Genomic DNA, 23,826 nt, shown 5'->3' with positions numbered 1-23,826 from the left:
CCTTCCCTCTCTCCCTTTCTCTCTCCCTCCCTCCCCCCTCCCTCCCTCCTTCCCTCCTTCCCTCCTTCCTTCCCTCCCTCCCTCCCTTTCTCTCCCTCCCTCCTTCCCTCCCTCCCTCCCTTCTTCCCTCTCTCCCTCCTTCCCTCCTTCCCTCCTTCGCTCCCTCCCTTTCTCCCTCCCTCCCTCCTTCCCTCCTTCCCTCCTTCGCTCCCTTCCTTTCTCCCTCCCTCCTTCCTTCCCTCCTTTCCTCCTTCTCTCCCTCCCTCCCTCCCTCCCTCCTTCCCTCCCTCCTTCCCTTCTTCCCTCTCTCCCTCCTTCCCTCCTTCCCTCCTTCCCTCCTTCTCTCCCTCCCTCCCTCCTTCCCTCCTTCCCTCCTTCGCTCCCTCCCTTTCTCCCTCCCTCCCTCCTTCCCTCCTTCCCTCCTTCCCTCCTTCGCTCCCTTCCTTTCTCCCTCCCTCCTTCCTTCCCTCCTTTCCTCCTTCCCTCCCTCCCTCCCTCCCTCCCTCCTTCCCTCCCTCCTTCCCTTCTTCCCTCTCTCCCTCCTTCCCTCCTTCCCTCCTTCTCTCCCTCCCTCCCTCCTTCCCTCCTTCCTTCCCTCCCTCCCTCCCTCCCTCCCTCCTTCCTTCCCTTCTTCGCTCCCTCCCTTTCTCCCCCACTCCTTCCTTCTCTCCTTCCCTCTCTCCTTCCCTCCCTCCTTCCCTCCCCCTTTCTCTCCCTCCCTCCATCTCTCCAGATCTTCTTCAGTGACCGGAGCCAAGACTCTGCAGAGGACATTTTCCTCACCGAGCTGAAGGTGAAGATCCAAGACTCCAGACTCCCCAAAGGTGAGCATCTGCTCCCCTTGTCCAAAGCTCACCCGACTCAGCTTCCCCAGGCCCCGTCCTCCAAAAGCCCCCCTCGCCGTTCTCCGCTGGGGACACGGTGACCGGGTAACCCAGGCTCCCTGTGAGCTCGCCCCGATGGAAGCCCAGCCTGACAAGGGGTGGGCTCGTGGGCCCCGGAGGCTCTAGCAGCTTCTCCTTCCCCCTCAGATGGCTTCTCCCCCCGGAGGAGGGGCCCGGCAGAGGCCCTCGGGGCTGAGCTCTCCCTGTGCTACAGGAAGGTCAGTGTCACAGAGTGGCCAGGAGGTGCAGCTGGGTGGAAGCAGGTTTCGGGGACATGTAGGGGAAAGCCTGTGGAGCCCGAGGACACTTTTGCCCTTTTCTGGTCACTCCCTCAGCCTTTTGTAGGGATGGGAGGGTCACAGATGGCTTCACATGTCGACAAGGGGGGATCTGATTTAAGGAACAAGCGGCATGTCCCCTTTCTCAAAAGTCCCCTCATTACTTCGTGGGCCCAGAGGCACTGGAGACGAAGTCCTTTGAGCCTAGAAGACTGTGCACACTCCCTGGGGCTAAGCGTGCCCTAGTCCCTTTCCCATACCCCATTATTGGACGTCAGTGACGCAGACGAGGCTCTGGGGGCCGAGACTGTTGATGTGAGGATGTGTGGGGACAGGGTTGTCCTGAGGACCCCCACCTGTGCCTGCATCTCCCTCCCCAGGCCCTGCTCAGCCACCGGACCCAGGAGGTTACCGTTTCCCTGAGGGCCACTGGGCTGGTCCTAAAGACCCTTCCAGCCGCTGGCACTGAAGGTGAGGAGTTGGGGAAGCAGAGCAGACAGAGAGCAAAGGGACAGGAAGGGGAGAAGGAGAGAGGGTCGAGTGAGCCAGGGGAAGGAGGCCTCCTGCCCCATCCCTGGGATCCCTGAACAAGGTTGAGCGCCTACTCATGCTGGGCCCAGAGCTGGGCACCAAGCTGCCCGGGGGAAGCACGTCCCTACCCCCTGATGCTTCCTACTGAGTGACAGGTGCTGTGGCCTCAGACTGCACCTCTGAGCTGGTGGAGGTGCAGGGCCCGCAGGGAGGGCTGCCGCGGCCCCGCCTCTGCCCTAGGGCTGCAGTTCTGTTTGGAAACGTTTGTTTTGCACCCCGGTGCATTGGGCAGGTACTCTCCGGTTCACAAAAGGCACTACTAATCCAAATTACCTAATTCTGGCTAATTATATCATTCTAGATATGTGTTAGATAATAAGATAATCATCTAATTACCTAAATCTAAAACTGAGATGACAAAAGTTACCAATTTATGTGCATATAATTATATGCAAAACTATAAATGTGAGCTATTTCTGCTAGCTCTCTGATCTTCTGGAGTAATGAGAACGTTGGTAATGTGTATTACTAACCGTTATACCCATTGTCAAACGTATTAACTCTTTTAAGCATATTAACCCTATGAGATTGGTATTATTAGCATTAGCCACTTTTGACTGGAGGGGAAGAGAAAGCTGAAGGAGAGAAAGTAACTTGTCCAAGGTCACCTCTCGCACAAGAGCCTGTGTTCCCCTCCATCATGTGCCTCCCCACTTCCTCTGCAATTGCCAAATCCCAACAGACCAGGCTCAAGGGATGTGACCCACAGATGCTGGTAGATCTTTTCAGAGCAAACAAGAAAGTCTACCCAGGAGAAATGTTTCTTATTCACTACCCAGTGTCTTATACATGTCCTGGCACATAGTAGGTGCTCAATACATTTACTGAATAAATGAAGCACTACTTTTCACCCCCCCCCCCAATGTTTTAAAAAGAATGAATGATTGGCCCTGGCCAATTGGCTCAGCGATAGAGCGTTGGCCCTGCATGTGGAAGTCCCGGGTTCCGGTCAGGGCATACAGGAGAAGCGCCCATCTGCTTCTCCATCCCTCCCCCTCTCCTTCCTCTCTGTCTCTCTCTTCCCCTCCCGCAGCCAAGGCTCCATTGGAGCAAAGTTGGCCTGGGCACTGAGGATGGCCCCATGGCCTCTGCCTCAGGTGCTAGAATGGCTCCGGCCACAAAAGAGCAATGCCCTAGAGCAGCAGAGCGTCGCCCCCTGGTGGACATGCCGGGTGGATCCCAGTCAGGCACATGTGGGAGTCTGTCTGTCTGACTGCCTCCCTGATTCTAACTTCAGAAAAATACAAAAAAAAAGAAAGAAAGAAAAAGAAAAGGAAAAGAAAGAGTGAATGGATCTGGATCTGGAATGTTCCAGAAGAAATACAGAATGAAAATACACATTAGCCAGCCTGGCAGCCTACAAGGAATGTCTCTGATCCCTCCTTCCTCTCTCATCCAATGATGAGTCACCGCTCTGTCTCTAAAGCCCTCTGTGGCTCTGCTAGCATTCCAGTTGTGAAATCAGTCATATAAAGCATGTGTGTTAATATAGGGGTGTCATCGCGCCTAAATTTTCTTGGCATCTGACATAAAGAAGAAACTCAAGTAATGGTTATTGATTTGATCACTTCTTGGTAAAATGGCTTCCAGACAGGTTGAGTTTGTGGAGGACATATGAAAGTCTATCACAGGGAGACAGCCTTTCTTCTAGGCCTTTAACACCCTGAGGGAGACTTCGGCAATAGTTCTTAACCGAGAGCGGGTCACGGAGTTGGTCAAGCACAGATTCCAGAACCAGAAGAGCAGGCTTCAGAGCCAGCTTTGCCACTTGCCACTGTGTGAACTGGGGCGGGTTACTTGTTTCATCACTTTCAAAATGGAGATAAGATATTAATTTATGTGCATATAGTAAATTATAATATTAGCTCTTATTGTTAAAACGGTATTTCTTCTATTTCCTTCACAAGATTCCCACTCTAGCTTAGGCCTCCTCCAACTTTTCCATCACAAAAACCTTACTAGAACTGACACCAGAACCCTCCTCAGAGGGACAGTCATCTAAGAACCTTCCGTAACAGGGAGAAGGGAGAACCCGGTAGCAGTCACACCGCGATGGTTTTTGACACATTATATGCAATTTATGGAAGTCAAGAGAAGACTTTCAACCTGTTGGAAGTAATACTCTCCTACCCTCTGTGGTGCCCACGTCCTGGGCTGGAGGTTCCCTCCGTCCTTAGCATGCCCCGTAGCTGCGAGGAAGTTCCACAGAGCTTTCTTTCATTGATAGAGGGGTGCAGAAGAAGGTGAAGAGAGAGCTCTGGGTTGGCCGTTATGCCTGAGGACGCAGAAACTTTGTGGATTCATCAGGGAAGGCGAATGGATGATCAGGAAGGAACTGAAACCTGGCTAGGACCAAAGTGGAATCAGGAAGGGGCTAAGCAGGGTGTGGGAGGAAGTTAATATGGGGAGGGGGTGTCTTCTTGGGACCTCGAATCTCAAACTCCCCTACTTCCCTGAAGGCCCATCCACAGCTGCCCTCATCTCTTTCCTCCCAGTTTCAATGCCCACCACTACCCCACCCTCCTACTGTTGCTCTCCTTACAGACCACCTGTGCCTGAACGTTCACGTGGCGGAGGTTGTCCAGTCGTCCAGCCTGGCAGGAAGGTCCTTCTCGGTAAGTACTGGGCGGAAGGAGACTGGGGTTATTCAAATAGGGACGGTAGCTGGGAGCTCAGGGGTCAGGATGTTCAGAGAAAGGGGCCTGAGAGCCTTTGCTTTCCGAGTCTTTTCTATGGAAGCGGGTCTTCCTAGCAGAGAACGTGCTTTGCGAACAGTAGGCTTGAAATATTGAGCATCAACGGGCATAAATAAGGCGTCATAAGGGTTAAGGCTTATCCTGCACCTGCTGGCTGTCTGAAGACGGGAACTACAGAAGGCACGCAGGTTCTAGCATCCGCTGCACCACACAACAGCCAGACTCCTAAACAACGATCGCCCAGCCTTGGACCAAATCTGGAGACCCCCATCCGCTGGTTCTGCAATATGTTCAAACACAGCACTAAAAATTATTTCCTCTATCTTTGCTATTCCTGAACTACAGAGGGTCCAGTGTTAGGCCTCCTAGCGTGATAACTCTAATTTTCTAATCTTTTCTCTCCCGTTGTCCTTCTCGTTCTTTTCTTCACGTTTTGGGAGCTTTCTTTAAATTAATTTCTTGGATGTTTAAACTTCAGGAATTCCTTCTTGCTTTCTGGTTATGCACTTTAATAGCATCCTATTCTAGCTTCATTGATGCAGTCTTTCCTGTTATCTAAAGATGGTAAGGATTCTTTATTTGAAGTTTTCTTATGCTCGCTGCATTGTGTCTTTTTCCACGAAACTTCTATTCTCCACATTGCTGGTTTGGATCTTTCTTGTTTTTCTTGTTTCAATGCTAGAGGTCGTCTCCAGACATCTGGCGATCCTGGGCTGCCGGCTCAAATGCAAGAGTGTTCACCAAATAGCCGCGTTAGCGCGGGCTTCTCAAGGGGCAGTCAGAAGGCTGTGGTCATTTCCATGGGAGAAACCCTGATGTCAGTATCTGCAAGTCTCTCAGCTCACTTTCCCAGAGAAAGTGTCCCCTAGGCTCCAGTCTTGGGGAGGGACGGGGACTGTGGTGTCTACTCCGGAGCTGGGTCGAGTGAGGGGCTGTTCAGTGAGCAGTCTTTCATGTAACCTACCTACCTGGAGTACTGCACCTCACTCCATCCTCCTCCAACTGTGTGTCCCCAGGTCCCGGGCCTTTCCGGTCTACTTTCACAGGTCTCTGTGGCAGGGGAAGGCTCATGGCTTGGCTGCTGGGGGTGGGAATGGGAAACTGAAGCCGTCTAACTGTTCCTCATACCGGCTTTCCGTCAACTCCCTTTCTTCAGGCTCCATTTCCCTCCCCCCATCTGTGGAGCCTGTGGCCGCCCGGTCGTAAGCCTGGCCCACGTCTCGGTCCCCACGGTGTGACCTTCCTCTCTCGGTACTCACAGACTGTAGCTGGGGCTCTCGGCGTCTTCTAGTTTCATTCGAGATGCACCTCCTCGTTTTGAGGAAAAGGATAAGAGGAAAAGAATGAGAAAATATACACTCTGCTCCTCTGAAATAAAGAGTCTTCATCCCATTATTTTTGAAGCATTTTTTGGTTAGCTGTGCTTCTTGTAAATAGCATGTAATTTGATTCTGTTCTGTCTCGGTCTAAAAGTCTTTGTTCTTTAACAGATGAGAACGTGATACATCAACACTAACTTGACATGACATGTTGACACTGACTTACTCTGCAGTCTTATGCTATACTTTCTGGGGTTTTTTTAAACTTTTTGCTGTTTTATGTGCTTCTTTGTTCCTCTCGGGTTCCGTTTGCTTATTGTTCCCTCTCTGATAATTTGGTCATTCTGTCCTACTTTTCTTTTTATTAGTGGTTACCTTTAAAATGAAAATATTTATATTTAAAATTACATTTATATGTTAGACTCCAATGAAGCTGACTTCCAACAATGTTGTAGATGTTTTCCCGAGTTTTCCATTCCTTGGATCAATTTCGAATGACTGCCCTGTTCCCTGAGTCTCCAAACGCCCTACCTCTGTGAATTTGGAGACCTCCCCTTCTCATCATTCTTCTTCTGTGTGTCTGTTACTTTTTGGCCTCTTTCCTAGACTCTTTTTTTCTAAACCAGTTCTTTAAATAGCTCCTGTTCCCCACGTGTGCCCACGGCCACTTCTTTTCTCACTCCCTGGGCCATCAAACCCACTTACACAGTTTCAGTCCAACTTGTTAAGGACACTCAAACCTCTGTCTCCAGCACTGACGTTCACCCCCCTGAGTTTCTGACTCCTGCCTTCAACTAAGTTAGCGGGAACCGGATGTCCCACAGTTCCCCAGACCCCAGATACTCAGCACTGAAGCCAGTGCTTTCTGGAGTTAAAAGCTCTCCAGAGCTAGAGTGGCTGGGTTTGGATCTTGGTTGTGCCATTTACAAGCTCTGTGACTTTAGGCAAGTTATTCAGACTCTCTGTGCCTCTCAGTATTATTATCTGTGAAGTGGGGTTAGTAACAGTACCTGCCTCCTCTAGCTGTGGAGATTCAGTGGCTGCCACAGGTAGAGCTCTTAGAAGAGTGCTGGGCCGCATCAGAGCCATTTCCGTGCTAGCCACTGTTTCATTTCCTCCCCTCCTCCCGGATGTTCTGCCTCCCACTTACTGGTACCCTCGCTGCCCAGCTGCCTCTGCCAGGAGCCTGGCAGTCCTCTCAGGTGCCTCTTCCTGCTCACTCCCCCATGCCCCGCCAGTTTTCTCTCTCTTCCTCTTCATTCTCCTTCTTCAGGTCCAGCTAGGTTGACCAACCATCCCAGTTTCCCCAGAACTAAGGGGTTTCCTGGGACATGGGGCTTTCGGTGCTAAAATCAGGGCAGGCAAACCAGGACAAGTTGTTTACATGAGGATAAATGCAAATCGCCTCCCAGCTGGGTCCCCTGATGTCACTCCCATATTCCTTAGGTGCACCTTCCACATCTCTGCCCAAGTGATGTTTCTAAGACAGAACTTGGACATGTCACTTTCTGCTTAAAACCCATCTGCCGTTTCCCATTCTCCACGGCAGAAGGGCAGAAAAACTCTTGGGCCTGCATAGCTTGGCTCTTTGTCCTGTCCATCCAGAACTCCGGCCACCCCAGCGGCCTTCACTGAGGCATTGAGGGTTGTCCCAGCAGTCATGCCCTGTGCCTCTGCCCATGAGCCATGCTTGGCCTGAAGCCCCATTCCTCCCTTCCTCTTCCCCATCTTCGTTTCATAACTCCTATTTTCCCTTTGCAATTAAACTCAGGTGTCCGTTCCCCCGGTAAGTCCTTCCTGATGCTCTCCCCCTTCCCTGCACCTCCCCCACCCACCCCACCCCCTACTCCCCAGTGAGCTAGGTGCCCCACCTCTGTGCTCCCGTAAAGCTCCAGGGATACAGCGTCGAAGTACTTGCAACGCCATCAATGATAGGATCGCCGTGTGTCCGTGGACTGTGAGCTCCCTACACTCAGACCCTTGTCTGGGTCCTCCCGGTTCTCCCCAGCACTCAGCACAGCGTCTGGCCCACACCAGGTGTTTGCTGGGTCATCTAGTCCGTCCTTCACCCATGTAAAGTCTTATCCCAAACGGAAGCTCACTTTTCCTGGGGAAGCCCATCCACCATCGGAGAGCACTGATTGGCTAAGAGATCTACTGTACGGAGCTGAGATCCTCCTTCCTACAGGACAGCTTTGTATTGAACCCTTAAGCTTAAACCATTCACCTTCATGGATTTCCTTTTTTAAAGTCAGTTCCTTACAAGGACTTCTGTTTTCAAAGAACCTGGTTGCAGGCTCTTTGCAAATCTAAATTTATCACCCCGGTGAGTTCCCTTTTACTCCTGCACCGACTGGCTGGGGGGATTCCAGTGACTGTACTTTCCCTTCAGACGCAGGCAGGTGCATGTGCGTGTTCTGCACAAACCTCAGGCGATGAACACCACGCGACGGGAAGCGCGCGGTGAGCTAGAGTTGCAGGTATTTCAGGCTCCGAGAAGAGCAGGGCGTGGGCACCGCGCCCTTGTGAATTAAGGGGCAGCAATGACATTATTTAGGCTGGACTGGAAGTTTGCTTTAGAAAACTAGTGAAGAACAGTACAATTTGGGTTTTGGAGTGTAGAAAGCAGGGAAGAACAAGCAGCTTTTTGCTCACGCCCTTATGAGCTAAGACCAGGACCCTTTGCAAACTCTGCGTCTGGTCCTTGCAGCTGAGCTCCATGGCCACGTCTATAGGTGGAAATCCAAGACTTCCGCGGTCCTCACAGGCCGAAGCTGGGCGGGTCGGATGTGTCTAGGGGTGCATCCCACCCAGGGGAAACGAAGGCACCCGCCTGCACTGCAGGCATGCGGGAGATGCCCCGAGACCGCCTCTGCTTGTCCAGAGGATGCATGGAGCCAGGAAGACGCTCGAGTCAGGAAGCTGGGCCCCACCCCACCCCCTGTGGGACCTTCAGTGGTCACAGTCAGTCCCTCCAAACTCCTGCCTTCCCCTCTGTAGGAACTTTGAGTTTCCCTCGCCAGCTAGATCATTTCGGGAGGGGTACCTCCCCTCATAACCTGAAGGCCCCTGGCTGTCCCCCAGCCCCCAGCAGCCCAGGACCTCAGCCTCCCCTCAGGTCTTGGTTGACACTTGAGTGTTCACAATCATCCTGCCAGCTCTCTGCTCACTAGATCCCACTGCCTCTCCCACAACCACCCCCCCCAGCCACACCTGCCCTCTGTGACTGACAGCTCCCGGCCACCAGCGCTGCCCCAGGCTCTGCTGCATGGCAGGGAAAAGTCCCCTCTCCCTTTGTGTTACTCTCTGTCTTAGAGAGGTTCTGCTAAATCTTTCCGTCTTTACTCACAGCCCACCTGCTCAGATGCACAGGAGTCTACAGAGGGACGGTAGCGGAAGGCTTGGGCTCGGAGACAGGCTGAGGCTGAAAGAGTCCACAGTGGGTCCCCCTTCTCCTCTGGCAGCTGAACCATTGTTTCTGCCCAGCTCTTTCTTGAAAAATGATCATTAATACCAACAGACAGCCAGCACTACCACGGTGCTTACCATGGCCCGGGCACTTCACGTAGACTGTCTTGGCCCTTTGAGCGATCTGTTTTAGCAAGAATGATATATTTTCTGAGACAACGTATCTGAAAATGTTTTTCTGTTGCGTATACATATGAATGAAATTTATCTAGGTATAATATTTTTGTCATAATTTTCCCCCTTACTATTGGGTAGAATTTGCTCATTGCCTGAATTCTGTAGAATTTGCTCCATTGCTCTTCCTATATGTAATGCTGCAGAGAAGCGTGAGAATATCCCCTCCTCCTTCTCCTCTCCTTTTTCCTTCCTCTCTTCTATTTGCACTGTTTCCTTTATCTTCCCCTCTTTTTTTTTTTTTTTGTATTTTTCTGAAGTTGGAAACGGGGAGGCAGTCAGACAGACTCCTGCATGTGCCCAACCGGGATCCACCCGGCACGCCCATCAGGGGGCGATGCTCTGCCCATCTGGGGCGTTGCTCTGTTGTAACCAGAGCCATTCTAGTGCCTGAGGCAAAGGCCATGGAGCCATCCTCAGCACCTGGGCCAACTTTGCTCCAATGGAGCCTCAGCTGCAGGAGGGGAAGAAAGAGACAGAGAGGAAGGAGAGGGGGAGGGGTGGAGAAGCAGATGGGCGCTTCTCCTGTGTGCCCTGGCCGGGAATCGAACCTGGGACTCCCACACACCAGGCTGATGCTCTACCACTGAGCCAACCGGCCAGGGTGTATCTTCCCCTCTTTTCCTCCACCTCCTTCCTATCTCTCTTCCCTCTTCCGTCCCTTCCTCCTTCCAATTTCTCTTACTCTTCTTCCTCCTCTCTCCTCTTTTCTTTCTTTTTACCCATTCTCTTTTCATCTTCACAACAGTCCTACAAGACAGTTGCTATTACTACCATATATTTTTTAAAAAGTAGGTGTAAAACAAAAGCACAGAGATTAAGAAATATGTCCAGGGTCACACAACTAATGCACGGCAGAACCAGGACTAGAACCCCAGGCAGTCTGGCTACAGAGTCTGAGCTTGGCCCCTCCTCCTGTGAAAGTCCTGCACACTCTGCCCACAGGTCTGTGGCTGGCCTACCCTCTCCCCACAGAACTGCAGCAGAAATGCCAGCACAGGCTTGACCCCTCGTTTAGGCTGCTGCTGGTGCCTCTGCTCTGTGACAAGGAAAGGGTAGAGTTGCTCAGTGGTCTCAGCCATGCCTACAACAGGGAGCTTGTTTAAAAATGCTCGTGTCTGGCTGGACTCCAGACCATTCCATCAGAGTCTCTAATTTTATGTTTGGAAAGAGGAGTTTTGTGAGCAGCCAGGGTTGGGAACACTTGGGCATGATGGACCCCCAGGCGCTAGATGCCCCTGTGTTCTGCGGTGGCCAGGCCCCCAGAGCGGCTGTCTGCACGTGGGTCGGGCCAGTGACCTGGAAAGGCCCCCTGAAGGCCCCACCTGTGACCCAGGCTGCTCCACTCCTCTGCCCAATGGGAAAGGTCCTGTCTGGAGTGGCTTCCTCAGGTCAGAGGTTAGAGGGATGCGGGGAGGAGGGTGCTTTCCTTTGGCCCTTGTCACTTTCTAGAGAAGTCACCTAGAGCTGTGGGGTGTCCCAGGCTCCCCATGCAGAGGGGGGATTTCTTCTGTCTATATGTATCTGGCCCCCAGACAATTCCATGGTGGAAACGGATAAGGCCTAATCTGAATCATAGGGGTAGGTGGCCTCTTTCTAGACCCTCTGTCTCTATCCCAGGTAAATAACTTTGTATGTAATCCAACACGGAACTGGGGTTAGGACTTATAAAATTCCACCCCTAGCACGCCATCATCTAGGAGGTGCTCGGGTAATTTGATAACCTGGCAAGTACTGGCCACAGCATTCCAGCTTGTGTTCAAAATTAAGGATAATTGATTGGGGAAAGAACTGCAGAAACAGTGAGGCCCCCGGGGAACAGGGCAGCCTAGAGCAGTTCCTGCAGGACGGCCACTCCTCCGAGTCACTTGCAGGAAGAGAGCCCGAGACCCCACGTGCTGGAGTATGGAAACACCAGAGTTCAGGGCTGGAGAAACTGGCAGGGCCATCTTTCACAGAGGTGATGCGTAAGCCGTCTCCTCATTGCAGACAGTGACAAACACCTTCCGGACAGCCGACATCCGGATCCAGAGCCAGGACCAGAGGCTGCTGACCCTGCTGCTGGACAAGGACCATCGGCGCACGTTCAGGGACGTGGTCAGGTGAGGCTGGGCCTGCCGCCTCTCGGGCTGCACGCCCCATGGGGCCAACCTCAGCAGAAGCCAGCTCCTACCATCTCCTGCCTCTAGCCTCGCCAGAGGCAGATCCTGAGACCGGGCAGGCGTCCCTGGTGGCCGTGAACGTAAGCCACTGCCCTGTGACTTGAATCCAGGGAGAAGGGCAATGAACAGCTGAACCTGGGTGGCTGGTATTCCTCCATGAGCCTCAGCCTACGGCCCCCCTGCTGCAACACCTGGTCCTGGCGCTGGGCCCTTCAACGCAAGCTGACCTACTGTGGCAGCTGTGTCCCTGCAGTGCAGCCGTGGCAGTTAGTGTGACCCTCACTGGTCTCCCCTGGGAGGTATATCTGGGTAAGGAAAGCAGGCACAGGGACCTGACCATGTGTGTCCCCCACTCCCACTGTCTGCCCTAGGCCCAGGGGCTCGTTCTTGTCCTAACGCTGCCTCTTCCTTCTGTGGGGCCCCATCTGCTGGGCCCTACAATAAAGGGGCCATCTGTAAAACCCCCAGCAGATCTGACCCCTGAGATGGGTCTCCTGAGCTGGTCTCTCTCCGCTCACAGATTTGAGGTGGCTCCCTGCCCAGAGCCGTGTTCCGGGGCCCAGAAGCCCAAGGCACTCTGGCTCAGTTCAGACCAGCAGAAGGAGATGGAAAGGACTGAAGCCACGCCCAGGCCCCTTCTGATGCCCATCAACACGTTCTCTGGCATCGTCCAGTGAGTCCGAGGGGGCAGCGGAGGCACTGAGTCTGAGCGCCGCGGACCCCAAGGAAGGATACACTACCCACCAGTCCCAAATGCGCACACCAATGGCCACAGCAAGGCCAGGCTGCCCCGGACAGCTTCTGGCCCTGACTAGGAGCCAGCGAGTGCCAGGGCACAAGAAGCTGGCCCACACGGACACCCACGGATGGGCCGGGCAAAGCTGCGCATGCACACACCAAGCCCAGCTCCCTGCACAGATCTGTGTTCCTCCACTGACTTTCAATTTCCACCTCTCCCACTCAAGCTCCTGACCCAGCCCTTAAAACCAAAGTGAGAGCTGCTGTTCTGGCCAGGGCCCTGGTCCTGCGGGGAGATGGGAAGGAGACCAAAGCCACTAGGCCACCTGCCCTTCCTGAGTCTGCGCTCTTCCCTCACTTGGGCCTCTGCCAGTCTCCCCCGCCCCCCCCCCCAGAGGCAGGTGTCTCTTCCAGTTGAGAGGAAAGTGTCAGATTCAATAAATGCACACTAACCTGTTTTCTGCTTTTATCTAACACCCAGCAATATTTGTGTTTTAATAGAGATTGGGGGAAGTAGCCAGTCTAAGCTAAGGAATCCACTTTGGCCGGGTAAGAGTCCTGTGAGCTGTTCACTGGTGCATTCTGCCTGCCTGGCCACGCGTGGACTTAGGGACTCCTAAACAGCCCTGTCCTGAAACAGAGGCAGGAGTGAGTGGTTTCAGAAAAACCAGAGATTAGAGACATCAGAATTCTTGGCTTTTGAGTTCAGAAACTTATGCCCACCTGTAACACAGGGAAGATCACCCCCAGGACCCCGCGTGTGTGGGGAGGGGAGAAACAGAAAGAATGTAAAGGCTTGAGTTGAGGCTGTCCCTTTCACCGGGGTGGGGTCCTCAGGGATTGTGGGGTGGGTGTGGAGGTGGAGGAATCCCTTTTGCGTTTGGAGATCTGAGAGTAGAGAGGTAGGCTCTTCACTTTCGGCCTCAATGCCCTGGGCATGTGGGTTAGCCCAGAGCGCATTCTTAATGCCCAGAGAAATTGTATAAGAAGGGCTTCCTGGGTGTCTAGATAGATGGGCCCAAGGGCAGCCTCAGAGAGAGTTCCTGTGCCCCATGGGGCATATGAGGCAGGTAAGGTGTTCTCAGTCGGTAGTTGAAAGCAAACAAGGGGCCTGACAGCAGAAAAGAAGAGGTAGAGCTGTGAGTGGCATCCAAATGGACACCCACATGGCCGAGCACCTGCCCCTCGGTGGAAGTCAGCTCTGGACAGGTAAAGACGGATGAGTAGAAATCGTCCGCGGAAGCCTTAGAACCTGGAGAGGAGAGGGACTCGGGACAGCCCTCACTAGAACTGAGGTGGTTCTAACCCCAAAGTGACTTAGATCGCTGAGTGACTTTACCTGAAAGTGGCTAGATTTTTTTTTCTGCCCTGGGGGGTGATGTAAACTGGTCCGTATCAATCTGGGCCTTGGTAGTTACTAGAATCTTTACGTAAACAGTTGTTAGGGTTAGGTGAGGGTTCTGGGCCTCCTCCTGCAGTGATCTCTCTACCAGCTTGTAATGAAAGCAACTTGTAGACAAAATGCTGCTACGGCCCGGACTCTCCCAACCCCGACAAAGTTGGGTTCTCTAAACAAAACTATCCAATACAGACACACTGTTTCGGGGTCTAGGATGGACCCCCAAATCCGGTGCTGGAGTGCCACTCCAAGACAGCCTCAGCTGTCAAGCCCTCTCCATGGGAGTCGTCCCAAGTGAAGATTGTATCACCCAATCATAACCCTTCCAGGGGGCGCTCACAGCCAAGGAAACAGCTCTAAGCCCTGGGGACAAAAACAGCTGCCTTGCTGGAGCCTTGATTCCGAAGGTGGCAGACAATAAACAAGATAACACGTGATCGAGAAGCCGGTAGTGTGTTGGGTAGTATTACGTGCTACGGAGAAAAAATGAAGCAGGGGAGGAGAGGGGAGGGCGCGAGCCTGGGGAGGGCGGTGGATGTGGACGGTCCCCGGCAGTAACAGGGTGGTCCTTGATCAAGGGGCTTTTGAGTAAAGGCCTTAAGATGAGGAAGAGAGCTCATAGCTTGACTTCCATTCTCGCTCCTCGCCTCCCCGATAGTTTCACTCGCCCGAAGCAGTTCAGGGACCTAATTCCGATTCGTGAGCGACACGTAATAGCGTCGGGGGCTTGGGGACTCGACCTGGAGCGGCCGTCGCGCACCTGTCCGCGGCCAGCAGGTACGGGAACCGAGGAGGCCGGGCGATGCGGCAGGTGCGCCCCGCAGGTGCGCCGGCCCCGCCCCCAGGTGCGCCTCAGGGCGGGGCCACTTCCGGGCCGGAGGCCGGACCTGGGGGCGGGGTGGCCGTTGACCCGGTAACCGCGGCGCCGCCAGCGGCTCCAGGAGGGGCTGGCCGGACCCCCCCCCCCCCCAGCGCGAGCCGCGCTCCTGGGTACCTGGCGCCGCGCTCCCCGCGCCCAGCCCCGCCCTCCTCCGGCCCGGGCCCGACGGTGCCGGGCAGCCATGAGTGCCAACCCGCAGTGGGACATCAGCAGGGCGCTGAGAGTGGCCAGGCTTTTCCACCTGGTGTGTGGGCTCCGGGATGCCTCCGTGACCCCGTTCCTGACCCTCTACCTGAGGCAGCTGGGCTTGGCCGCGCCCTGGGTGGGCATCCTAATGGGAACCAAGCACCTGATCACAGCCTTCTGGGCTCCCTTCTGTGCCTTCCTGGCCAAAAGCTACCAGAAAAGGAGGGTGCTGCTGATGGGCTCGTTGCTGGGCTCGGTGGGAGCCAGCCTGTTGATGGTGCTGGTGCCGCCGCTGGACAAAGATCTGGGGCACCGCTCCTGTGTTGGCAGCCACAGCGTGACCCCGACAGTCCTACCGCCGGAGCTCGCCCTAACTGGGAACTTCACCTCCGCCCAACTGCCGGCCTCAAACGACCCAGTGGGGATGCCCAACCTTCCAGACAAGAGAAGTACTGGGACCAGGGACGCCTCTGGCTTCGGAAAAGGACCAGGAGCAAGTGTCCAAGAAGCTTTCAGTTTTCTGCCCAGAAATTCTGTGGGTTCTGTTGAAGGAGCCCGGATCGCATCCGAAGTTCTCCAACCTGTCACTTCCAGGGTGAGAGGGACTCCCTGGGAAAGTGCTTTGAGGCGGGTCAGCCATGCCCTCCCTTTGCCTGCCGGGGGCACAGCGCTGGGAAGTCCGGCCAACTTGTCCGCAGCCCAGGGGGGCTCAGGGGCCCGTGACCTCTCCTTGGAAGACTTGCGGTGGACCTTTCTTCTCTCCTTGGGGTCCATGGTGTTCTGGGAGCTGCTGGCGGCCCCAGTGGAGAAGGTGGCGGATGACAGCCTTTTCGAATACCTGGATTTTGTGGATGCCACTGACCGTTACAGAAAGCTGTGGGTCTGGAAGCTGCTGGGCATGTCGGCAGGTGTGTGCGGCATGGCAGCCGTGGTGGTGCAGCTGGACTGCTTCCTGATGCCCAGTGGCCCCCGGGGTGCGGCGCACTTCTACGGCTACTCACTGGTCAGCACTCTGGCTTTGCTGGTGAGCATTTTCTTCCCCATCCCCACCTGTAGGCGGCAGGAGCACAGCCACAAAAACGTCAGGGCCCTGTCCCTGCTGGAGGGCGACCCGCGCCTCATTCTGCTCGCCCTCACTGTCTTCCTGACAGGAGCCGCCAGCAGCACCGTCCAGAACTTTCTGTTCTGGCACATGGAAGACCATGGGAGCGGCGAGCTGGTTATGGGTTTCTCAGTTGCCCTGGGCTTGCTGGGGGAGATTCTACTTCGTGCATTCAAAACGACGTTGCTTAGGAAACTGTCCAGAGCGGGAACCATAGGGCTGGGGCTGGGCTGCCTCTCAGGGCAGATGCTGTACTACTCTTTCCTTTGGAGCTGGTGGTCTGTCCTCCCCGCTCAGATCTTGAGTGCTTTCAGCAACGGGGCTCTGTGGTGGGCAGTGGAGGCTTCCGTCGAGGGCCTGGCCACTCGCGGAACAGAGAGACCTCTGAGTGCCATGTTCCGAGGCCACTTGTACTGGGGCGGAACCAGCCTGGGCAGCTTTGTGGGGGGCTTCGTAGTGAAGCGCTTCAGCCTGGCCGTGCTCTACCAGGCCAGCTGCGTGGCCCTGCTGCTCTGGCTGGCCCTGTTCCTGTCTGTCCAGACAAGACTGCCCCAGGAGCGGAAGATCAACTACTCAAAGCTGCTGGCCGCGGAGGCCGGTGACACGAGCGACTCTGAGCAGGAGATGGAGCGGGACTGGCTGGTGAAGGCCATGAGGGAGGAACCCTCAGACTGGAAGGGCTGAGGTGGTCAAGATGTGCCGGTCTGGAAAGGAGCCAAAGCACTGGAGGAAGCTCAGCCTGCCGCGGACAAAAACCCACGCGTCCGCCCGCAGCCACAGGGAGGCTTGGAAGAGAGGAAGCGTGTCTGTGCTCAGAGCCCCACAGGGTCATCGCATTGTATGATCTTCTTTACCTTTATACTAAAATAAGAGTTCGCTCTTTGCAGTTTAATTTCTTTTTTAATAATGGAAGAAAAATCCATTTGCAAAAAATGTTTCCTTTGTGTTCACTCTATTGCGCTGTGTGGGGTTTGCAAAAGCTGTACTACATAGCACTGACTCTGGTGTGTGGATTTCAGCCGTGGCTGGAGTGCTCAGAGCAAACCGGCATGGCAGGAAGGCAGTGGGGACCTGCCGGACTCCGGTGGCCGAGGGGGCGGCTGGCTTTGACGAGTCAGGTACATTCCTATGGGTTCTAAGGGGCATGAGAGCCTGGTCTTATGAAAGCCATGCTTGGGCCAGTAAGAATTGTAATGAAAACTGAAACTCTTCTCTCTTTCTCCCCCCCCCCCCCCACTGATACACAGGCGCCCACACTCACAACCCGGTGGTTAAGTTTCCCATCAGAGAATATGGTGGGAAATGTAGCATGTGTCCAGGGAAAAGCGGGTAGGAGGTAACAGGTTTTTGTTCTTACTCTCAAATGTGTGAATCACCAGGAGTAGGATCCTTAGAATGATCTTCCATGCTTACAGGACAAAGGCAACTTTGTGTCCTTTGGACTCGCATTTTGCACACTTCAGCCCACAAGAGCTGAAGCTTTCATTGAGGCGTGGCAGCCTCGGTGGGGTTCGGATGCTGCAGCGAGTCCACGCTGCACCTGTGCCTAGTGGCTTGGTGGGGTGCCTTTGTAAACCTTCCCCACATCCCAGGAAATGGTCCTTTTCTCCAGGGACCAGCCCCTCGAGCCCAATGCTTCCATTTTCTAATCAGGTAAGTATAGAATACTGGATTTAGAAGGAGCCTCATTTTACAAATGCAGAAAAATCTCTCATAGCTGGAGAAAGGGAACACACACGAGTGTCTTCTGGGTCAGACTTGGTTCTAGCAACTTTATTCTTTTAAAATTCTTCCTAAAGAGCTTTAGGGTACAAGTAACCAACAGAAAAGAACCTGTACCTTAAAAAATTAGGGATTCATTTGTTTCACACAAGAAGTCTAGGGTAGGCAGTCCAGAGCTAGCACAGCCATCTAGCGATGCCACTGGGGACCTATGTAAATCTCTTCATCTCCCGGCTCCAGCATTCTCAGCTTATAGGCCTCCCTCCCACGTTGGTTCACGCGTAACAAGATGGCTGCTGCAACTCCAGGCCTCTCATCCATGTTCCAGGCAGGAAGAAGAGGGCAAAGGGAGCAACAGGGTTAAATGCCTGTATCAGTAAAACAAAAACGTTCCCAGAAATCCTTAGCAGAGTTGAGTGAACTGCATCGTGTGGTCAGCCTGAACGGCGAAGGACTGTGAAGTATTTCCCACTGGGCACGTTTCCACGCCAGCAAAATCAGGGTCCTAGTAGAAAAGGGGGCTGGAGAAGTCTAGCACAGTATCCAAAGTGGAACTCACATTCAAGCCTGTCTTATTCCAAAGCCTGTGCTTCTTTTTAGTACAGCAAGCCTGCTTGCTCGTGGAAATGACATTACCAGTTTGACCTCCCACAATAACCTATATATGAAAAGAATATATGAAAAATTTTAGCTGCGTTTTGGAAAAAATCACACACTGGGACACGGGCTAAAACACCACCAGAGACCTGATCTTCTTACCCCAGATTTATTGCATTTTCTGCTATGCAAACAATTCCATGCCTGGCTGGCCACCCAAATCACCTGAGGAGCATATCTGAAAAGACAGGTTTCTGGGGTCCATCAGCATCTCTTGGGTGGGGCCCAGTATCTGTATTTTTAGTGCAATCTCCAAGTGATAGTATGTGTCTAACTGAGCACAAATCCACCTGTTGACCCTGCATGTCTCACCACTCCTTTGCTGAATGCTTCTTAGCATGCAGTGCAAAGGATAATAGCTCTGAGTGGTCACTACACATTAGACACTTCACATGTTCTAGCTCATTTAGTCCTCAGAGCATTTTAGGAGGTAGCCATTTATCATCATCTCCAATTTACAGGTGATCAAACTGATGGCTCGTAACTTGCTCGAGGCCACACAGCTAGTAGGTGGCAGGGCTGGAATTCAGATCCAGCCTCGTAGCCACCAACACTTGAAACTTTAATCACTATGCTCCATGGCTAAGCAATTGGACAAAAGATGGAAAATGAAACATTAAGATTTAAGGCAGCTATCACTTGAAATTTATGGCATAGTAGATAGCATTTACTATGTAGACAGAACATGCAATAATACCAACATACAAACATACATGTTGTTCGTCCCCCTAACATAATAAACAAGAGGATGAGGAACAGGACTTGGTTTAAGGAAAGAGCTAAGAAGGTAAATGTTGTGAAGCCGGAAGATGAGAAAAAGGAGGAGAAAGGAGAGTGGGGTAGAGAAGGAGGAAGAGGTGGAAGAGGAGACTGAGGAATGTAATGGGAAAGATACTGTAATCCAGGGGTCCCCAAATTTTCTACACAGGGGGCCAGTTCACTGTCCCTCAGACCAATGGAGGGCCGGGCTATAAAAAAAACTATGAACAAATCCCTATGCACACTGTACATATCTTATTTTAAAGTAAAAAAACAAAATGGGAACAAATACAATATTTAAAATAAAGAACAAGTAAATTTAAATCAACAAACTGACCAGTATTTCAATGGGAACTATGCTCCTCTCACTGACCACCAATGAAAGAGGTGCCCCTTTCGGAAGTGCGGCGGGGGGCCAGATAAATGGCCTCAGGGGGCCGCGGCCCAGCCCGCAGGTGTAATTTGGGGACCCCTGCTGTAATCCCTCATTGTCCTCTCCTTCTATCCTGGTCCTCAACAGCCACTGATGTGCTTTCTGTCATTGCACAGGGTAGGCAAAGTTGGCTCACAGTTGTGAGTGACGCTCTTTTGAGTTAATAAAGCTATTGTGATCATCATAACCTTGCATGTCTTTTTTCATATGAGCAACTGTACACCTACTTTGCCCACCCCCATATAGATGTATATAGAGTAGTTTGCATTTTCAAGATTTTAATATGTAGTCTTTTTCTGTCTGGTTTCTTTCATTCAGCATATAACTGCAATGACTTCTAACACCCAGCTCCCTGGAGTTAGGCCATACCCTACAGGTGAAGGGCACACACTGTCCTCAGTTCAGACACCCTCACGTCTGAGTAACGGGCTGCAAATGTGAAGGGGCTCACTTCCCTGTCAGGTTCAGTAGTTCACTTGAATTATTCACAAAACCCAGGAAAGGACTGGATTTATGATTACAATTTTATTATAGCCAAAGGACACAAATCAGAACCAGCCAAATGAAGAGTCGCAGAGGGGGAGGTCTGGGAGGTCCCCAATGACAAGTGTCATATCCTCCCCCTGTGGCATCAGAATGTGTCATGCTCTCAGCGTGCTCTCAACACAAGGATGTGTAACAATAGATAGAATATTACCAGCCAGACTCCCCAAACTTTGGTGTTTGTGGTTTTTACTGGGACTTCATTGGACAGGCATATTTTATCCAATCATTGCCCTTTGACTCAGAATACAGTCCTCTTCTCCTCCTTGGAAACCAGGCTGTCAGAATAGCCCTGGCTCCGAGCCCTGAATTTCTAACACATGATTGATCTTTCTGGCATGGCCAGCCCCCATTCTGAGTCACCTTGTTGGCATAAACACTGGTGTGGTCTGAGAGGCCCAACATGAATAACAAAGGCACTCTTATCATTTAGAAAAACTCCAAGGACTTATGGCTAGGTCCCAGGAGCCATGGCAAAGGCCAGCTAGAAGTTCTAGCCCAAAACAGGTACACACAGAATGAGACAGAACCAGCTAAATATCATGTGAGAAGTTCAAACAGTGAGCATTTCATGAAGTTTGGGACAGGTATGATGGCTGAGGGTGGGGATGTTCAGAAGACACCCCCGTGGAGATAATGAAGTAGGCTTGCCTACTGAAGAAAGAACGGGGTCATAAAGACTGAGACTTCTAATTGTAACTTGTACTCTGTTGACTAGCCAGTAGGTCAGTTAAGCTTCCTAAAATCTAAACTAAATAAATTTTTAGCTGGAAGACTTATGGCTATCAGAAATACCAAGTTCTAACATATCTTGATTCTACAATAGCTAAGAGGAAAGTAAATATTGAATGAGCTATGAACATTTCTTCTCAGGCTTACTTAAACCATTATTTCCCAAATGAGTTTAGTACAACATTTAATCCCGGCAGGGTGGGGGTGGGGGCTATTGAAAAAAGGATTCTGTGGCTAACCAGTTTGGAAAATGATGTAAATGATTGTCACTTCTTAGCAAACTGCAATATACATTAGCAATTAAAGACTCCGAACCCCCCCCCCCCCCCGGAGTCAACAAACTTGCCAGCACCAACGGACCTAGAATTCTCCTTATACTGTATATCCATTATCACAACCTTCTTCCAGGTAATACCAACCACTATCTTGAAGAACTAATATTCCCTACAAGAGACTTTGGAAACACCGCCATTGGTCATTTCCTGTGTGACCTTGTCAACGCAGCAGTCAGTGCTCAGTGACATATCTGGGCTCCCACACCGGACTGGCAAGAATCCGGGGTATCCCCGTTAAGAACTTGACAAAGATTATCTTCTTAAGTCAGAACATCAGCTCATTTCACAGGTGAAGTAAGTATGCTTCAGAAAGGTTAAAATTCAAAACCAAGTCTGTTTGAGCCTGCCCTCTCAACCTCTAATCTAAAACCAATTCCGAGAAGTGGAGAGGCTATTCCTAGCAGGGGACAACTCATTAAGTTGACTTGTGAACATCTTGACATTATAATTCAGCACAAACGTTGGCACTGTAATTCCATTCTAAATATTTCATAATTTCCCTTGTCATTTCCTCTTTAGCTCAAAGGTAATTTAATTTTTTTCCCAGAAATATGGGAATTTTAAGTGTTCCTTTTTTGTTGAATTCTATCTTTATCACATTGTGGTTTGAAATTGTTCCTTGCGATTTGTGGAGATTTCCTTTTCTAGTATAAAGAGGTATGTGTATATGTGTGTACACATATTTTAGTTCAAGATTGTTAATTGTACTAGTCAAATATTCTGTCCTGCTATTTTTGGTTGGATTGATGTTCCATATTCTGAAAAAAACGTGCTAAAATCTCCAAATATAATTATGGATATATCCATTTCCCCCATTTTAGCTGTTTGTTGCTTATCTTGAGTCTACATTGCTGAGTGCATGTATGTTTATGATTGCTATGTCTTTTTGTTTTTTTATTCCTTATTAGTATATAACATTTTCATTTGTTGTTTATGTTATTTTTCATCTAAATTTATTTTTTCTTCTGATGCTAAAATTGTTACCTTGAAGTTTTCTTTTTTAATATGCTAGTTTTTTAAACTTTTATTTTCTCATTTTGCTTAAATGCTCTCTTAATAAAAATATATTATTGCATCCTTTCTTTATTGATTGATTGATATTAGCAAGAGAAGAAGGGAGAAAGAAAGGGAAACAGAAACATTGATCTGTTCTTGTCTGTGCCCTGACCAAGGATCAAACCTGCAACCTTAGCATATTGGGATGAAGCTCTAACCAACCAATCTATCCAGCCAGAGTGTATCTATCATTGCATCTTGCTTTAAGTAGCCAAAGAGTCTTTGTATTTTGCTTTGTGAGTTTAATTCATCTCGTTTATATTTATTAACGTTATTTTAGGACTTCTGCTACTACGTTTTGTGTTTTCCACATACAAGACTTTCTTTCTACTCTTTTACATCATTGGGAATAGTTCAAAATTTCCTTTCTTCAAATGAAAAGTTTGGATTTTCTACTTTCCATTGACAAGATCAAATTATTCTGTAGAGAATAATACATTCCGCTTACACACTTCTCATGGTTAACCTAACTTCTTATGGCCCTTACTTACGTGTATTCTTTCTCCTGTCAATTTGTTTTCCATTGTTGTATTTTTCTGAAGTGAGAAGCAGGGAGGCAGAGAGACAAACTCCCGCATGTGCCCAACCGGGATCCACCTGGCATATCCACCAGGGGGCGATGCTCTGCCCATCTGGGATGTTGCTCCATTGCAACTGGAGCCATCCTAGCACCTGAGGCAGAGGCCATGGAGCTATCCTCAGCACCCAGGCCAACTTTGCTCCAATGGAGCCTTGGCTGCGGGAGGAGAAGAGAGAGACAGAAAGAAAGGAGAAGGGGAAGCGTGGAGAAGCAAATGGGCGCTTCTCTAGTGTGCCCTGACCAAAAATCAAACCCAGGACTTCCACACGCCAGGTCGACACTCTACCACTGAGCCAACTAGCCAGGGCCTCTCCTGTCAATTTTTTAAACTTAACAAATCTATGTGCTTCCTTAAACAGGACAATTACTTTAGCATACTTCCATAACCATCCAGTTTTTCCTCCTTCCATCAGCTTCACATCCTCCTTCCTCAGCCATGCTTCTACTCTATGACTTTATTTCTGAATTGCCTATAATATACATTCTTTTTGCAGAATAGAAGCAATTGCTAATTTAGGTAATATCGCACTTGTCTAAAATATGTTCTCCCTTTTACTTTGCATGCCTCATTGTGTTTCATCCTGGATTCATTTCCCATCTTACGGAGGTACTTCTGTTTTTTAAATTCTTTCCAGGAAGATTGATTTCTGGAATGGTGAAATGAGGATCTTGGTGAGACACTCTCCCATAAAAACAACAAAAATACTGGTGGAAAAAAAAATAACTTAAATCAACCATTTCAGGACTCTGGGAATGTATCAGAACCACTGAATGAACTAAAAACCGCCTATCCAAGAGAAACTACTGAACTGCAATAAGACAGTGGTGTCTGTGGAATTTTAACTTGGGCCTACTCCCATCCTATTGCCCTCCCTCCCATTCTGGTGGCTTCCTAGCAGTGAAAAGTCAGCAGTCTCAAAGCTAGTGGAGAACACTGACCTCTTTTGGTGTTCTGCTAACAGCCCCATCCCTAGAGCACAATCAATATTTGTCTAAATGAGCAGCTACCAGGAAAACATTCATTCCCAAGGTGTCGTGGCTATGCGATGGGACTGACAGTGGGGGCAGGCGGCTGAGTGGAAGAACTATCCATAGGGCATTACAAAAACAATAGCAATCTGTTGGCAATACC

The 23,826-nt window shown here is 51.0% G+C and overlaps 2 protein-coding genes across 2 annotated transcripts in view; both read left to right on the top strand.

The window, feature by feature from the left end:
* Positions 1-12,693, top strand: part of PIK3R6 (phosphoinositide-3-kinase regulatory subunit 6) — a 52,811-nt gene extending 40,118 nt beyond the window's left edge. Inside the window, exons 15-20 of the mRNA XM_066255540.1 lie at positions 734-824; positions 1,032-1,102; positions 1,543-1,633; positions 4,298-4,368; positions 11,400-11,512; positions 12,093-12,693. Coding sequence (XP_066111637.1) covers positions 734-824; positions 1,032-1,102; positions 1,543-1,633; positions 4,298-4,368; positions 11,400-11,512; positions 12,093-12,249 — 594 coding nt within the window. The 3' untranslated portion in view covers positions 12,250-12,693. The remainder of the gene's footprint in view (positions 1-733; positions 825-1,031; positions 1,103-1,542; positions 1,634-4,297; positions 4,369-11,399; positions 11,513-12,092) is intronic.
* A 1,849-nt stretch (positions 12,694-14,542) lies between these two features.
* Positions 14,543-16,772, top strand: MFSD6L (major facilitator superfamily domain containing 6 like). The gene has a single exon (XM_066264237.1). It carries the CDS (start codon positions 14,771-14,773, stop codon positions 16,559-16,561), a length of 1,791 nt encoding a protein of 596 aa, XP_066120334.1. The 5' UTR covers positions 14,543-14,770; the 3' UTR covers positions 16,562-16,772.
* Positions 16,773-23,826: the final 7,054 nt, after the last annotated feature.

The sequence above is a fragment of the Saccopteryx bilineata genome, chromosome 2, assembly GCF_036850765.1.
Source record: "Saccopteryx bilineata isolate mSacBil1 chromosome 2, mSacBil1_pri_phased_curated, whole genome shotgun sequence".
NCBI classification, from domain to species: domain Eukaryota; kingdom Metazoa; phylum Chordata; class Mammalia; order Chiroptera; family Emballonuridae; genus Saccopteryx; species Saccopteryx bilineata.
Note: the sequence above shows the minus strand (reverse complement) of the source record. Positions and strands in the feature narration are given on the sequence as shown.

Bases quoted from the DNA above. Each gene is read 5' to 3' on its own strand.
- MFSD6L (XM_066264237.1), top strand. From the start codon at position 14,771: ATGAGTGCCAACCCGCAGTGGGACATCAGCAGGGCGCTGAGAGTGGCC.